General features: G+C 31.1%; 2 protein-coding genes and 1 non-coding gene across 3 annotated transcripts; all 3 read left to right on the plus strand.

Moving 5' to 3' along the window:
• Window positions 1–411: 411 nt before the first annotated feature.
• TRNAN-GUU (transfer RNA asparagine (anticodon GUU)) lies at window positions 412–485 on the plus strand. The gene has a single exon. It is a non-coding gene; the product is annotated as a tRNA-Asn (tRNA).
• Window positions 486–1,359: 874 nt separating this feature from the next.
• LOC107815692 (IQ domain-containing protein IQM5-like) lies at window positions 1,360–9,913 on the plus strand. The gene is made up of 8 exons (XM_075254443.1): window positions 1,360–1,668; window positions 1,994–2,108; window positions 2,940–3,005; window positions 3,089–3,177; window positions 4,052–4,139; window positions 5,092–5,325; window positions 9,318–9,419; window positions 9,543–9,913. The coding sequence occupies exons 1-8, from the start codon at window positions 1,574–1,576 to the stop codon at window positions 9,678–9,680; spliced, it is 927 nt and encodes a 308-aa protein (XP_075110544.1). The 5' UTR covers window positions 1,360–1,573; the 3' UTR covers window positions 9,681–9,913.
• A 1,493-nt stretch (window positions 9,914–11,406) lies between these two features.
• On the plus strand, window positions 11,407–14,685 carry LOC107816018 (protein IQ-DOMAIN 8-like). The gene is made up of 5 exons (XM_016641685.2): window positions 11,407–11,617; window positions 12,183–12,437; window positions 13,324–13,551; window positions 13,624–13,731; window positions 13,814–14,685. Exons 1-5 carry the CDS (start codon window positions 11,552–11,554, stop codon window positions 14,414–14,416), a joined length of 1,260 nt encoding a protein of 419 aa, XP_016497171.1. The 5' UTR covers window positions 11,407–11,551; the 3' UTR covers window positions 14,417–14,685.
• The last annotated feature ends 1,434 nt before the right edge of the window (window positions 14,686–16,119 follow it).

Here is a 16,119-nt window from a genome sequence, read left to right on the forward strand (position 1 = left end):
AAGCAAGAGAAGTAATAACATCATCTTAAGAGACACCAAATAAGTGAAAGGGAGTGCAATAATACAATCCTATGCAAAACAACAAAATAGTGTGAACACAACATAAACCGCTAACAGACATAAGCAAAACTCTATCATACTACCCGGTACAAAGAGGGAAAAACTATGAACTACCCCTAGCCTACAACCTTAATGCTCGACCTCCACACGTTCATATCAAGAGCCATGTCCTCGAAAATCTGAAATCACGCCATGTCTTGCCAATATAAAAAAATTTATACTGTCAAGTCACTTTTTTTATTTTTAAGATTACAAATCTCATATTTTAAGGGGACTTACTTGTAAATGCCTATTGTCTAAAAAACTTATTACCTGAATATGATGTGAATTTTTTAGTTTTTGAGGCAAAAAGCTGGAGTAGCTCAGTTGGTTAGAGCGTGTGGCTGTTAACCACAAGGTCGAAGGTTCAACCCCTTCCTCTAGCGAAAATTTTATTCATTTTCCTCTTTTTCGTCTCTTCCTCTTGCAGTAGTTATTGGGCTGGACTTATTGAAGATTCTAGGAAATAACCACAAGCAATGTGGGCCTCAGGTATATGTTGGCTTCAATTTCTTATGTTGAAATGGTCATGTAACTTGTACCAGTGGCTAGCAATGGATGACGTAGTTTTATTACACTTTTAAATGACGATGATAATAATAACAACTTACTGGGACTTTTTGTCGCTCTTTTTAAATTAAGTAACTTTTATATAAACTAGACCAACGATAAGTTACGGATGAACCCAAAATAGAGTCAAATGACAGAGTAGAAGTGGTAGTAGTAAAGTTAATGAAATTTAGGGGCGTTATCACTTTTAGCCTGCGCCAGAAACATTTACATTGGAAAACCGAAAAAGTGTATAAAACTTGTATAATCTTTGTATATAACGTACATAATTTATATATATACTACAACAACAACTACCCAGTAAAATCCCACATAGTGAGGAATATATATATATATATATAAATTTTATACCATGCGGCCATACAGTATTATTTTTTCAAATTTAAATGGCAGGGAACAAATGGTAAAAGTCAATGAAGGACTTACTAGTCAATTGGTGTAAGAAGAGCAAGGGCATCGCAGAAATTCACATTTGCGTATATTCTATTATATGCGAAGAGATCGTTTATGTCAAGTGGTGTTATTTTTTCCTAATTATCAGTTTCTTCATAATATTAATAAATATATTTAATAAAAAAATCAACGAAATGGTATTGCCTAATACAGCTTCGTTAAACCATAAAAGTACATCCGCCGCTGTACACCACTCTTATTCCACTCATAGAAACAAAATAGAAGTTTAGGGAATATGAGAAAAGTTGGAAAAGAAACATTCTTCCACTCATAGCAACCCATTGGAAGGATCAAAAATTATTCAAAGGTCACGTACAATAAGCTACAAAAATTGACCTTTAATTCTTACAATTACAAGTCTCTCTCTCTAGCTCCTTTCTTGTCCAAGTAGTATATAGTATTGCATTGATAATGCTTTTTAGTTGCACTGTATGGTTCGATTAACAAGAATATGCATATTGAACTAAGACAAAGGAAAATGGAAGCACAAGAACCAAATGACAAGCCAATTTCAGAAGAAGCTCTACGTATCCTTGAGGAATTACGGTTATTTCTAATCTCTAATCGTATATTAGTTTTTCGTCATTTTGAGCCGAGGGTCTATCAGAAACATCTTCTCTACCCTTTCGGGGTAGGGGTAAGGTCTGCATACACACTACCCTCCCCAAATTCCACTAGTGGGATTTCACTGGGTCGTTGTTGTTGTTGATTCTCGTATATGTATAAAAAATTTCATCAACTAATTTGATGTTATATATACATTTTAGTATGTTATATAAAAAAATATACACATTTTATATATTTTTACAGTATTATGATGTAAATAGTTTCGACCGCACGCTAAAAGTGATATTTGCCCAAAATAATACAGGTGGAAGACATTAGATTTTGCTGCTCTTAGACAAAGCTGTATATCTTTTGTTGAAAATGGAAAGAGAGAGGCAACGGTTTCACGCTGGGCACGGGCAAAGACCATGGCTTCAAAGGTATTCACTTATTGCAATGGAAAGAAGACTTCTAAGTCATTGTTAATAGTCCAAAATAGGGGTGTCAAATAGACGTATTCCGTAATATTTGATCGGGTTAAAACAATAAACATGTTGAGTCGTAACTCTCCCAATGTTTGATTAACATAGACGCCAATTGAACGAAACAATACGTCATAATTCAGTTCGATCAAAGTAAAATCTTTTTTAATATGTTTGTTTGTTCTTTTATTTTTTCATTGTTTACCAAATCAAATTCAGACAAAAATAATTTAATTATCAAATAATCAAACCAATTGAAACTTTTTTCTATTTAACAAAAATATTGCAATGAGAAAAAAAATCATTTTTTTTTAATTGTTAATAATTAGTTTTATTATGGGTCAACTTGAACTATATATATGCAGTTCAAACTAGTTACTTTTATATGAACTAAACTTGTGTTATGTCCAAAATGACCCGCCAATGCATATATTCCCAACTCAATTTTGCTTAAATCTAGGCGTATTGAGCGAGTTATATTTCCGTGGGTTAAATTTGACACTCTATTTCATTTCCAAATAGAATGCTAAATTCTGCTTCCCACGTATTATAATAAGGGGTTGTTTGGCTACATGGATTAAGAGTATAATCTCGAAATAGAATATGAGATTATATTTATTTCATGTTTGGTTATGAATATTAATTAATATAGGTAAAAAAGTTATAGCAAAATAATGGTGTAAACTAATCGCATTGGATGGTATAACAATCCCAAGATTATAATCAAGAGATTATTAATATTTGTAACCCTCTTTTGAATCAAACCATGCTTTACTTCTCACTATGTAGGTTGGAAAAGGCTTGTTGAAGGATGAGAAAGCTCATACATTATATATTAAGAACTGGTTAGAAGCTGTAAGTGAAATTAATGAGTTCTTATTCTGAAATTCATCTCTTATAATAATTTTCTTGACAAAGTTTCTTTTATGCATATTCAGATTGATCCACGTCACCGATATGGTCTCAACCTACATCGTTATTATGATGTATGGTACAATAGCGAAAGCTCACAACCATTCTTCTACTGGTATAATATTGACACTATGGGTGTGTTTGGTATAACGTCCAAGAAAATGTTTTCTGTGAAAATAAGTAGTAATCTTATTTATTTTTCGGTGTTTGTTACGTAAATTAAGGAAAATGACTTCTCAAGAGTGTTCATAAATAATTTAGATATAATAAATATGAAGCCATAAACTTTCAAATCAACAACCTTCCGAAACCACAAATTTTATAAATTTTCGAACCGCTAAACTTTCAAAATCACGGAATTTCGAACCCGTAAACTTCCAAACGCATAAACCTCCGAACTCATAATTTTGGAACTTGTAAAATTTTGAATCTTTAAACCGATAAATAAAAAATTAAAGCTGAAAAATATAACTAAAAAATATATTTAAAAAATATTTTTTCCGGGGAGGGGGGGCAGTAAAACAAAAAAAACAGAAATTTAAATTACAAAAAAAAATTGTGCGGGGGTTGGGGATGGGTGGTGCAGGGGTTTTGGGGGTGGTGCAAAAAAACAGAAATTTGAAATTGCAAATAAAAAATTAAGGTAAAAAAAATATTTTTTTGCGGTGGGGTGGGGGTTGGGGTGGAAGAGTATTAGGGTGAGTGGTAACGGAAAAATTGAAATTAAAAAAAAAGCCTTTTTGAGAGAGGGGGTAAGGTGAGTTGGTGAAGGTGGGGAAGGTTGAGAAGGAGTTTTGGACTTCCAATTGGAGTAAAATGAGTTCATAAGAAAAATATTTTCTAAAACATTAAAGTCAACCAAACACGAGAAAATTAAAAAATATTTTTCGGAATACCAAAAACAAGTTTTCTTGATATTTCTACAAGCTCAATTATATTAAATGGCTGACTAGTTATATTTTTTTTCGTGCAACATTTAAAAAATACAGGCTAGATATTGGTGAAGGAAAAGAAGTTAACGCCGAGAAATGTTCAAGGAGTGATCTACAGTCCCAATGCATCACGTATCTTGGACCAGTAAGCCTTTTTTGTCAACTAGCTAATCTGATTATAATACTAAATCGGAGGGCGGAATCAGAATTTAAAGTTCATTCTGAAAGTGACATCAAACTCTTAGTTCATTTTAACTATTATATTCACAACTAACTATTTGTATATTATGAATTTTCTCGTAAAAATATAATCTTAAGCAAAAGTTACTGAATTTATGAGAATCCTTAGCTAATATTCTAGCTCCGCCGTTGCGCTAAACATTGATTTCATTGAGTACTTAATTAAATTACCACATGGAAAACACATACTGTATCTATTACGGATACATTGATCACAAAATTCTGATAAATTTATGATGGAATATATCAATGTGGACTAAATTTGTGACGAATAAAAGGATTCGTGAAAATTGCATCACAAATTGGTGAGAATGAGAGTCTATCAAAATTTTGTCACGAATTTGTGACCGAGCTATATATGTATCTGTCATAAATTTGAGATGAGCGAGGAGATTTTTAGTCCGTTTGGACATAAGAATTTTTTTTTTTGTGAAAATTTTTCACTTTTTTTCGAAATCATCATAACATTTTCAATTTTCACTTGAAGATGAATTTTGGAATTTTTCGAAAATTTGAAAAATTCCAAAAAGCCGTTTTCAACAATTTCTCTCAGATCACTCTCAAAACTTCAAAAACAACCCAAAATTATATTCATGTCCAATCACAACTCTAATTTTCAAAATATCATTTTCACTTGAATTTTTTCCCCACTTTTTTAGGAATTTTACAATTCTTATGTCCAAACGCCCACTTTGTCACAAATTTATTAACAAGATTTTTTCGTTTTATAAAAATAAAGTCTATGAATGACCGTGCGAATTTGTGATGGAAATGGGAATTTTGTCAGAAATTTTTACCAAGCATATAAATTTTAAATTATTGTTTATAACGTTCGATTTGTGCATTTAAATATGCAGAAAGAGAGGGAAGCATACGAAGTAGCTCTGGAAAATGGAAAGCTAATTTATAAGAAAAGTGGTGCTTCTGTCGACACTAATGTTGAGGGTACACAATGGATTTTTGTGCTCAGCACCTCAAGAACGTTATACGTTGGACAAAAGGAAAAAGGCAATTTTCACCACTCAAGTTTTCTAGCTGGAGGTGCTTCTCTTGCATCTGGAAGATTGCTTGTCTCTCACGGGGAACTCCAGGTACGCATATAACAACATGATTCTGATTCTGAGCGTCAAACTTGAAAGATGGAATTGAGCATAACATAGAAATAATTTTTTATATATAAAAATTATTATTTTCGTAAAAAAATAAATAGTGAAGTATATTTAAATTCAAATTCAAAAGAGTAGCTAATTATTAACAACACATAATGCATTATTTATTTATTTATTAAAATTAAATTCAAAAAAAATAATTATTACCTAACCTAACCTAACTAACTTTGTCCTAAATTACCAAGTGGTGTGTTGTGAGGCTTTTTCTTCTTCTTTTACTAATACTAGTAGTCGTACCGCGCGATGCGCGATTAATATTAAAAAAATATTAATTAAATTAAATTATGATCAGCTTGTTTGATCCTATTAGATCGTATTGCTTTAATAAAATTCAATTGTCATCTTGTTTGTCAATACGATATACCCAATAATGAAATCTCTATTAAATCAAACGTACTTATATAGTCAGTGAATAACTTTTTTGTTCTATTTTTCTTTATTATATTAAACAATATTTAGTATTCGCTTTCTTTTTGTAATATATGAGAAGATATATAATTTATTACTATTGAATATTTTTTTTTAAATTTTATTATGTTGTTCTTAATAATATTATCTAAATTTTAGTGAATAAATCTATGTTAAACTAACGGGACTTATACAGGCAGCGCATCGAATAACGTTTTTGTTATGTATTTTTCTTTATTATATCTTTCAATATTTAATACTATTACTTTGTTAATAGAAAGTTTCATTAGCATATTACGTTATTTAATATTTTTCTCTGAAGTTTTTTTTATTACTTTATTTTTGTTTTTTTATTTTTAAATAATTTTAAAACTCCAACTTAAAACTACTCCCCAATTTGAATTGGTAATTTATTATTTTTTTAATTTTGTTTTTTATATTAAAATTATATTAAAATTCCAACTTGAACTACTCCCCAATTTGAATGGGTAGTTTTTTTTCTCTTTTTTTCGTTTTTTATAGCTTTTTTATTTTAAAATAATTTAAAAACTCCAACTTGAAACTACTCCCACCCAATTTGAACGGGTAGTTACTTTTTTTTATATTTATATTTTTATTTTCTAATTATAGTTAATTATAAGATATCTATTTTTATTTTAAAACTCCAACTTGAAACTACTTCCCGATTTGAATGAGTAGTTTTTCTTCTGTTTTTTCCGTTTTTATAGCTTTTTTTTTTTGCTTTTTGATTTTAAAATAATTTAAAAATTCCAACTTGAAACTACTCCCACCCAATTTGAATGGGTAGTTATTTTTTTATATATTTGTTTTTTCGTTTTTATATTATAGTTAATTATAAGATATCTATATTTATTAATTTAAATAAAGTAACCAATAACTAATTATTAATTAAAAATAACTACCCATTCAAATTGGGTAGTTTTTTTTTCTCTTTTTTCGTTTTTTATAGCTTTTTATTTTAAAATAATTTAAAAACTTCAACTTGAAACTACTCCCACCCAATTTGAACGGGTAGTTACTTTTTTATATATTTATATTTTCATTTTCCAATTATAGTTAATTATAAGATATCTATTTTCGTTTTTATATTTAAATTCAAAAATAATAACCAATAACTAATTATTAATTAAAAATAACTACCAATTTGAATGGGTAGTTATTTTCTTATATATTTATATTTTCGTTTTTTTATTATAGTTAATTATAAGATATCTTTTTTATTTTAATTATTTTAAAACTCCAACTTGAAACTATTCCCCGATTTGAATGGGTAGTTTTTCTTCTGTTTTTTCCGTTTTTTATAGCTTTATTTTTTTTTTGCTTTTTGCTTTTAAAATAATTTAAAAATTCCAACTTGAAACTACTCCCACCCAATTTGAATGGGCAGTTATTTTTTTTTATATATTTGTTTTTTCGTTTTTATATTATAGTTAATTATAAGATATCTATATTTATTAATTTAAATAAAGTAACCAATAACTAATTATTAATTAAAAATAACTACCAATTTGAATGGGTAGTTATTTTCTTATATATTTATATTTTCGTTTTTTTTATTATAGTTAATTATAAAATATCTATTTTTATTTTAAAACTCCAACTTGAAATACTCCCCGATTTGAATGGGTAGTTTTTCTTCTGTTTTTTTTTCCGTTTTTTATAGCTTTATTTTTTTTTGCTTTTTGATTTTAAAATAATTTAAAAATTCCAACTTGAAACTACTCCCACCCAATTTGAATGGGTAGTTATTTTTTTATATATTTGTTTTTTTATTATAGTTAATTATTAATATAGATATAGATAAGAAATCTATATTTATTAATTAAATTAAAGTAACCAATTAATATATATATATATATATATAACCAATTATATATATATATATATATATATATATATATATACATATATATGGTAGTTTTTTTAATTATTTTTATTTTTAGATATATTTAAATTAAAAAGAATAACCAATAACTAATTTAATAACTAATTATGTCATGTGTCATTCTATTGTTCTGCCATTTGGCTTCATGAGGTGCTTTTGTCGTCTGCTTTTAATTATAGATAGATGTAGATATAGATTATGGGATACATTATAAATTTATTACCTATTTGTAGGTAATTTTCACAAATTAGATTTGTTAACTATTTTAAAGATTCAGGAATTAATAGCCTATAAGATAAAAAATTATAAATGAATATTTGTAAGAAAAGAATTGATAATCCAAAGAAGTATGTAGATAATTTGCTTTAGTGCGGAAAAAGAAGAAGATGATTTGGAAAGTACAAGACATTATACAAAGAAAAAATCAAAAATAAGAAAAGTCAATAAAGAATTTAGAAAGTTACAATATGATTCATATATGTGATATCTTTAAATTTAAAAGAATAGTAAAAACTAAAAACAACAATGTAAAAAAACAATACTTAAATCAATAGGGGATAATTGGAAAATATAAATATATAGTGAGGATAGTTTTGTCTTGAATAAATTAATTTTCTGCTTCTGCTTCTGCTTTTTGGAAGAAGCTAGAATTTTCTGCTTCTTCCCAAAAGCAGAAAAACTGCTTCTGCTGCTGGCCAAAAGTACTTCTCTGTCTTGGCCAAACAACTTAAATTTTTTAAGTACTTTTGACCTCCTAGAAGCTTGGCCAAACATGCTCTTACATGGGTTCAAGCGGGTTCAGTTGAATCCGTTTCCTCGAAAATTAAATGTCTCAAATTTACCATTTTCCCTCCTTTACAGGTTACTAATCTATGTTTGTTATAAAAATTACTTATAATAAATTTTTAAATGACGGACCTATTAATGTTGTGTATATAGTAGTTAAACTTGTAATTGTATGAAAAATCAGCTTAATTACTGCTACATACTTTAGCGGAGTCGGATCTAGGATTTAAACTTAATGGTTTTAGCGTTTAAGATTCTAAATTATTGAAGTAATTGAACATATTATATTTTAAAAGTTATGAGTTCATATGTTACGAGCCAAATTAACCAAGCACGCAAGTTGTGCGTGAGTAGAGGACTATTTTGTAACTACCATGTTCTTTGTATAAATAGAGGAATAAGACTTAATAATTATATGGTGATTTGATAGTGAATTTGTTTTTTTTTTGGCTAATGATATTGAAATTGATATCCTCCCCCTTCTTCCTGCGTTACGTTCTTGTTATCGACTCTGTCAACGATGTCGGCCAGTCCACTGAAAAGTCTGTTTAGGTACCATTCTTGCTCTTGGTTCCTTAGGATTTTCTATCTTTTCCATTTGAGTTGTAACATCATATTTACTCGTTGTTGCAATTTTAGTAAACTTTTACACATAAATTTATATTCCATTGTGGGTTTAATTGAACCCGTCGGTATTATCCTACATGTTTGGTGTTTTTCTTACTTCAAATTTTAGCATATAGCATATCGTTGTTGTAGTTATTGCAACATATATCATTTTGTTGTTTATTAGTGCGTTCCTGTTTCTTGACAGGCTATATGGTCATACAGTGGTCATTATAGACCAACAGAAGAGCATTTTGAGGAGTTAATAAGCTTTCTTACGGAGCACCATGTTGACTTGAGCAATGTTAAGGTCAATAGTAATTGATATTCTGGAAACCTTAATTTTGTTTTAAATTAGTTAATCTGCAATCTATAAATTAATTGAGGGATTAACTAACTGTAATTTTTTTTTTTTTTTTTTGTCTTAATGTAGAAATACGCAATAGATGATGATATCCCTCCAGGGATCGCCACAGTCGACAAGCCAAACATCTCAAGCTTTACAAATGAATCAAAAAATGATGGCACCAACATTTCTACTAATGATGAAACCATTCCACATTCTGCCTAGACCAAGGATCAAATTAACAGAGTAGCTGCAAAAAGAAAATGTTTTGGACTAGTGCAATTTACAAAAAAAATAATAAGAGATGTAAAATAAATTTTTTAAATAGGTCGCTAGTTCTATCAGCGACCTACATTCTAACTCCGCCCCTAATTGTAGGGGCTGCAAAGAAAAATGCAAGCAGCTTCATGTAAACGCAAGTAAATACGACCTACAGCCAGTCATTTAGTAACTTTGATTGCCTAAGAAAATAAATATTTTGGTTTCCCTTTTAACACCGTTGGAGTATTTTTGTTGTTTTATCCCAAACATGTTTTCTTTTGAAAATAAAACAGGATAATCAAAACATAAAATAACTCTCACAATAATTTAAACCGGCCAAACGCCACCTTTACCTCTGTTTGGATATGTGTATGGAAATTTGAATCTAAGATGCAAATTCAAATCAAGTTCACTTCAATCTTTATTTGGAAATTTGAAATTCTCTAATAAATGTCCAGATGTCACGAGAAAATTGAGCAAGATATAAAGAGGGAGGGACACCAGCTGATTCAAAAGACGAACTGCCCGATTGGCATATTATATTACTCCATCCATTTACTTTTATTTGGCACATTTTGACTTTTCACGTTCCTTAAAAAATAATAAATGAAGTGTATAATTGACCATGATATCCATATTAATTGATGCATATTTTATTAGATTTGAGAAAATAATTTAAAATGAGTAATAAATAATGTGTGTACTTTCTTTGTCTTCTCTTGATATGCGCAAAATATCAAGTAAAAATAAAAATTTATTTTTATTATACATGCCAAGTAAAAGTGAACGAATGAAGTATCTTAAAATAAAATAACTAAAAACATGGTAAATATAAAGGGAAATGAAGTCTATTTTTTGAAGTTATTGCCCGGTGGAGATGTCTTTTGGATATTTCTCATTAACTTTCATTACTTTGAACTCTCAATATTTCACGCAACCTTTTCTTACTTTCTAAAAAAAATATTTTCATGCGATATTTGGTTAATTCATATTCGTATTGGAAAGTCTAACTTGATTAAATATTACCTATTAAATTTGATTCAATTCTCACTACTCTAATCCAATACCTATAATTAAAGATAAAAGGATACTTATGATGACAACATTTTCTTACCTTATCAATGGATCATATTTTCATTCAGTAAAAGGACAATAAAAATTAATAATCTTTTTATTTGAAGATTATTTGATCTTAATATTTACAATTTACTCAATGACATAAGAAACATGCAAAACTCACGAATATTTTTTGATACCTTGGAGTAGTATATAACTTATTCAAAAATGTTCTTTAATTTCTTAAATTTGATGTCCAATCTTCGTATAAATTAAGCCAGAGGGAGTATACGTGTATAACTAACTAGGACCTCGAAGCCAATTACCAAATTGCCCACGTTGGAGGCAGAGGCGCGGGGAATTTCTTTGATTATTAATAAGTGTACTTTACACGAAAATTTATATAAGGCATGTTTTAACTACCTTTTTTTCCGGAAATTCCTTTCACTTTCCCACTAATATTCGTCGTATGTGTCAGCTTAAACTAAGGGGGGAAGGAGAAATGTCAGCCTATTACTACGTCGTTTCACTTTCCACTAACTATCCGTTACAACTTTCCTCTTTTTTCCTTATCATTTTCGAATTTCAAAATTTAAAACCCAAGAACCCCTCCATATATCTGTAGTAATTAAAACTCCACAATCTCTTCGAATTCTCAAATCCCAACGTTTCTCTTTAATTTTTCAGACAGCATTTTCTTAAACCCCTTTGTCCCTCTTTACTTCTCTGTCTGTTCTGTACTCCTCAAAACTAAAGTACATTCACCTTACACAAAAAACATGGGTGGTTCAGGGAAATGGATCAAATCATTAATCAGTTCAAAAAAGAACCAATCCAATGATCCTGTAAGTTTGTTAGAATCTCTGAGTTGAATTTTTCTTTACTTTGTTTCTATTATTTTTTTTGAGAAGAGGACCTTGACATAACTGGTAAAGTTACTGGCATGCCACTAAGAGGTCACGGAAGTCATGAAAACAACGTATTGCAAAAATGCAGGCTAAGGCTGCGTACAATATACGCTTGTAGTCCGGCCCTTCCCCGGACCCCACGCATAACTGGAGCTTTGTGCATTGGGCTTCCTTTTTTTTTTGTTTCTATTATTTTCTTGAAATTTTTTAATTAGACGTTAACGCTTTGATTGTAGTTCTTATGTTTTATAAGAGTGGTTTAACCTTTTAAAGATTTATACATGTAGAAAATAATAGTACTTTTTATTATTTGTATCTGCATAGTAGTACTTTTCATCTACTCTCTAGCCGAGAGTCTGTCGAAAACAACATCTCTTCCCTTGTTGTTGTTGCTGTTATACCTGCATAATTTTGGCATGCAATAATTTTAATTGGATTAACGTGGTCAGTAAGGATTCATATAGCTGACTAAACAATTGTCGTATTTTGGGGGTTTGTATAGGAGAAGGGTGGTGTCAAGAGCAGAAAATGGAAGCTGTGGAGAAATGCATCTGGTGGAATAGCTATGTCGTCGTCGAAAGGTGTAAAAGGTGGTGGCCATTTGGGAGATTCAGAGGGGTCAGAGTCGTCGTTCATGTCTGACACTACTTTGGCTGCTGCTATGGCTACTGTGGTCAGGGCTCCACACAAAGATTTTATTGTTGTGAAAAAAGAATGGGCTGCTATTCGAATTCAGGCTGCGTTTCGGGGTTTTCTGGTAATTTTTATGTTCTCCCTTTTTGCAATCTCTCCATATAAAAATTTGTTTGCTACTTAGATATGAACATGAAAAGAAGCTGATTTTTTTTTCTTCATTAAAATGGGGGAAGAGAAAGCTTTGTTTTGGAGAAAATGTTGCTGAAACAGAATCTGGAAAAGTTGCATTTTAAATGGAACATATTTAGATGAGTATATAATCAAGAGCCAACTGTCTCTTATAGTTAGATATAAAAAAAAAGGGCAGCCCGGTGCACTTAGCTCCTGCTATGCGCGGGGTTCGGGGAAGAGCCGGACCACAAGGATCTATTTTACACAACTTTACCCTACATTTCTGCAAGAGGCTGTTTCCACGGCTTGAACTCATGATCTCCTGGTCACAAGGATGTGTTATACTTACATATGAAAAGAAAATGAATTTCTTGCATTAAGTGTGGAGAACGACGAAGCACAACTTTGGAGAAAATGTTGCTGAAACCTGAAAACAGAATCAAGAAAAGTTGCAGTTCTAGAAACACATCTAGATGAGTGTATAATTAGGAGGCAACTGTATGGTTGGATTTTGATTGTCAAAAGCTTACTCTTAGTTGAATGATAATACTCCCGTTGCCAAGACCAAAAAACTAGACCTAAAACGCGTTAAAAAGTTAAATCCTTATGGTTTTCATGCTCGTCTGAGAAGAGCTTAAATGGAGCGACATAATCAATATTGATTCATACAACCAACGCCAAGTTGCTTGGAATTGAGGCATAATTGCTGTCATATGGTATTCTTGATCTCAATGTAGAGACATTCCCATGCTATATCCTTGTAATTTTTTCCTCCCACTTGATCTTTGGTGAATGGTTTATGCAGCTAATGAGATTTTTTTTGTACTGATCGAAAGGCAAGGCGTGCATTAAGGGCATTGAAAGCAGTGGTTAGGCTACAAGCTATATTTCGTGGACGACAAGTGAGAAAGCAAGCTGCTATGACCCTCAAGTGCATGCAAGCTCTCGTTCGCGTTCAGGCCCGAATGAGAGCCCAATGCACTCAAACATCTCTTGTAGGAGATGCAATGAAAGGATCTCTTGCTGATAACTCTAGCCAAGCTGACCCAATTAAGCAAGCTGAGGTATCAATAGTTTCAGAACTGAACTGGATTAAATTAGTGTTACATCAAAGTTTCTAACTTTGGGTTTCTCAGGGTGGATGGTGCGATAGCCCTGGCACAGTGGACGAAGTAAGGTCTAAGTTAAAAATGAGACAAGTCGGCGCAATAAAAAGAGAAAGGGCCATTGCATATGCACAACAGGTAATGTATTTGTTTTCTAAAACATCTTATATGACAGTGGTTTGTAATTAGATGTAATTGTTGTCTAACTTATCTATTTCAGAAACTGAGAACGAACCCAAGCCCGAATTCAAGAGTAAGAAAAGTGGAAACCTTAAATAAGATTAAGGCTAACGGGGATTCAAATTGGTTAGAGCGTTGGATGGCGAATAAGCCTTGGGAAAGTAGATTGGCTGACGAATTCCATACTGATGCATCGGGGATGACCCCAAGTTCTAGGAAGCATGAAGATTATGCGGTTGGATCGGAGCGAAGTTCAGTAAATATTAGACGAAACAACGTTTCTACCAGGATATCTACAAGAGGGCCAATGAGTTGTCAAATAGTCAATTCATCTTCTGAGCCTTATTCGGAGTATTATCCGTATGATGATAGCACGTCGTCTTATTCATCCTTGTCAACTTCTGAAGAAGGAAATAGCAAGAAGCCGAGTTACATGAATCTCACGAAGTCTATTAAGGCAAAGGTTAAGCAGAGAAATACCAGCTATTTGTCTCAAAGTATGCAAAGGAATTCAACTGATAGCTTACAATTCAATAGGAAATCAAGCCCACTTTCGAGGGTGATAGCGAGGAGAAGTGCAGATTGTGATCTTTATTCAGTTGATCTGTGTAAGGATCTCTACCCTCCCTCAAATGCATTCTGATCAACTAAATTTGAAAGGCGAGGGCAATCGATGTTATAGAAAGGGGTTTCGTTGGTGAATTTTCTTTGTTCATTTTGCGCAACAGCTTGTTGTCTTGATAGTGAAGGAGTTTATTTTGTTTACAGAATATTAGTCTTAACCTATACACAGGCGCATTAAGTGAGATTTTACTAGCTAGCTGGTGAAAGTTTACTCTAGAAGTTTGAGTAACAATGTCAAGTGTGATTTTCATGTATTATACTGTGAAATATTGAGTGTTTGTTTCTGACTTTATATTTGTCTCTGGCTCAGAAAATTCTGTCTATTCTTTCTCTTTTTCCTATCAAGCTCACTCTTTATTCCGTAAAACAACTGCAAATTCTTAACAATATTTAAGGGCTCTCAGAAACATTTATCAAGGGCTTGAACTACTACATTTAATACATAAACATTCTGTTTCAGCTTTTCAGATTCGTTCATATTCAATAGGGGTAATAAAAGAATTAGAACTGACATGTACAAATAGAGAAAAAAATTACTTTCATTTCTTATCGACGAGTAAAAACGAAATTTATCCATGAGTTCTAATATTGGTGCAATGATTGAAAGTGAATGAAGAGTTACTTCGGCAAATTTTTGGCTAGCTAAAAATGGACCATATGCATCAAAATCGGAGCTACAATATTAGCTACAAGTTCAAGAAAACCCAGTAGCTTTTGCTTAGTACATGTGTTTCAACAACAATAACAACAACTCGGTAAAATCTCACAAGTGAGGTCTGGGAAGGGTAATGTGTACGCAGACCTCACCCCTATCCTTGGGAGGTAGAGAAGATATTTCCGAAAGACTCTCGGCTCGAGAAGAAGAATAAGAACAAGTAAATAACAACAACAAGATAGGGAAAAAAAAGCAAATGAAATAAAGCAATAGCAATAGCAACAAGAAGTAACACGACACAGTACTAAAAACCGAAGCGGAAGATAGTAATAAAAAACAACCCTAATACTAGCATTCTAAGAATCGAACACAATATACTAGTCAGCTAGCCTTAATAAACCTGGAACAGATAAAAAAAAACACTACGACCTATTACTCTTCTACCCTAATCTTCGACCTCCATATCCTCCTGTCAAGGGCCATGTCCTCGGTAAGTTGGCTTAGTACATGTATTGGTATTAAAAAATTCATTAAATATGTATAAATATTTAACTGCAAATCAAATAACTAAAACGAGCTATGAATTCAACGACAAATTTAGAATACATAAATTTCAAATCCTGGCTCTGGTCCATGAACAACGAAATGATAACAATATATAGGGCATGAATTTCTAATAGGAGAAGAAATGATAATGAATCTCATATTGAAGGTTTCAAACCTCCTCCCAAATTTCTACTTCAAATAGACTACTCGAGAGAAGGATATCGTTGGTGAGTCCATCTCAAAAGATATATACTAACATTGGAGCGGTTTAGAACGGAATCTTGATTTCGTTAAAAAATAAAAAAGTTTGACTATACTAAGATTTTGAGCTTCAACCATATATGTTATGCATGTGGAGATTTGAAACTTATTGTTTCAGTTTAAATTAAGATTCCGCTTGGGATTTATGTAAATAATATTTACATTATCAGTGTAATATAATATGTTATAGAATAACTTGTCGATTTTTCAACTTAATAATCTCACTTATAATGAATGGTTACCTTTAGTTATTTTTTAAG

This window comes from Nicotiana tabacum, chromosome 6 (genome assembly GCF_000715075.1).
Source record: "Nicotiana tabacum cultivar K326 chromosome 6, ASM71507v2, whole genome shotgun sequence".
Taxonomy (NCBI): Eukaryota; Viridiplantae; Streptophyta; class Magnoliopsida; order Solanales; family Solanaceae; genus Nicotiana; species Nicotiana tabacum.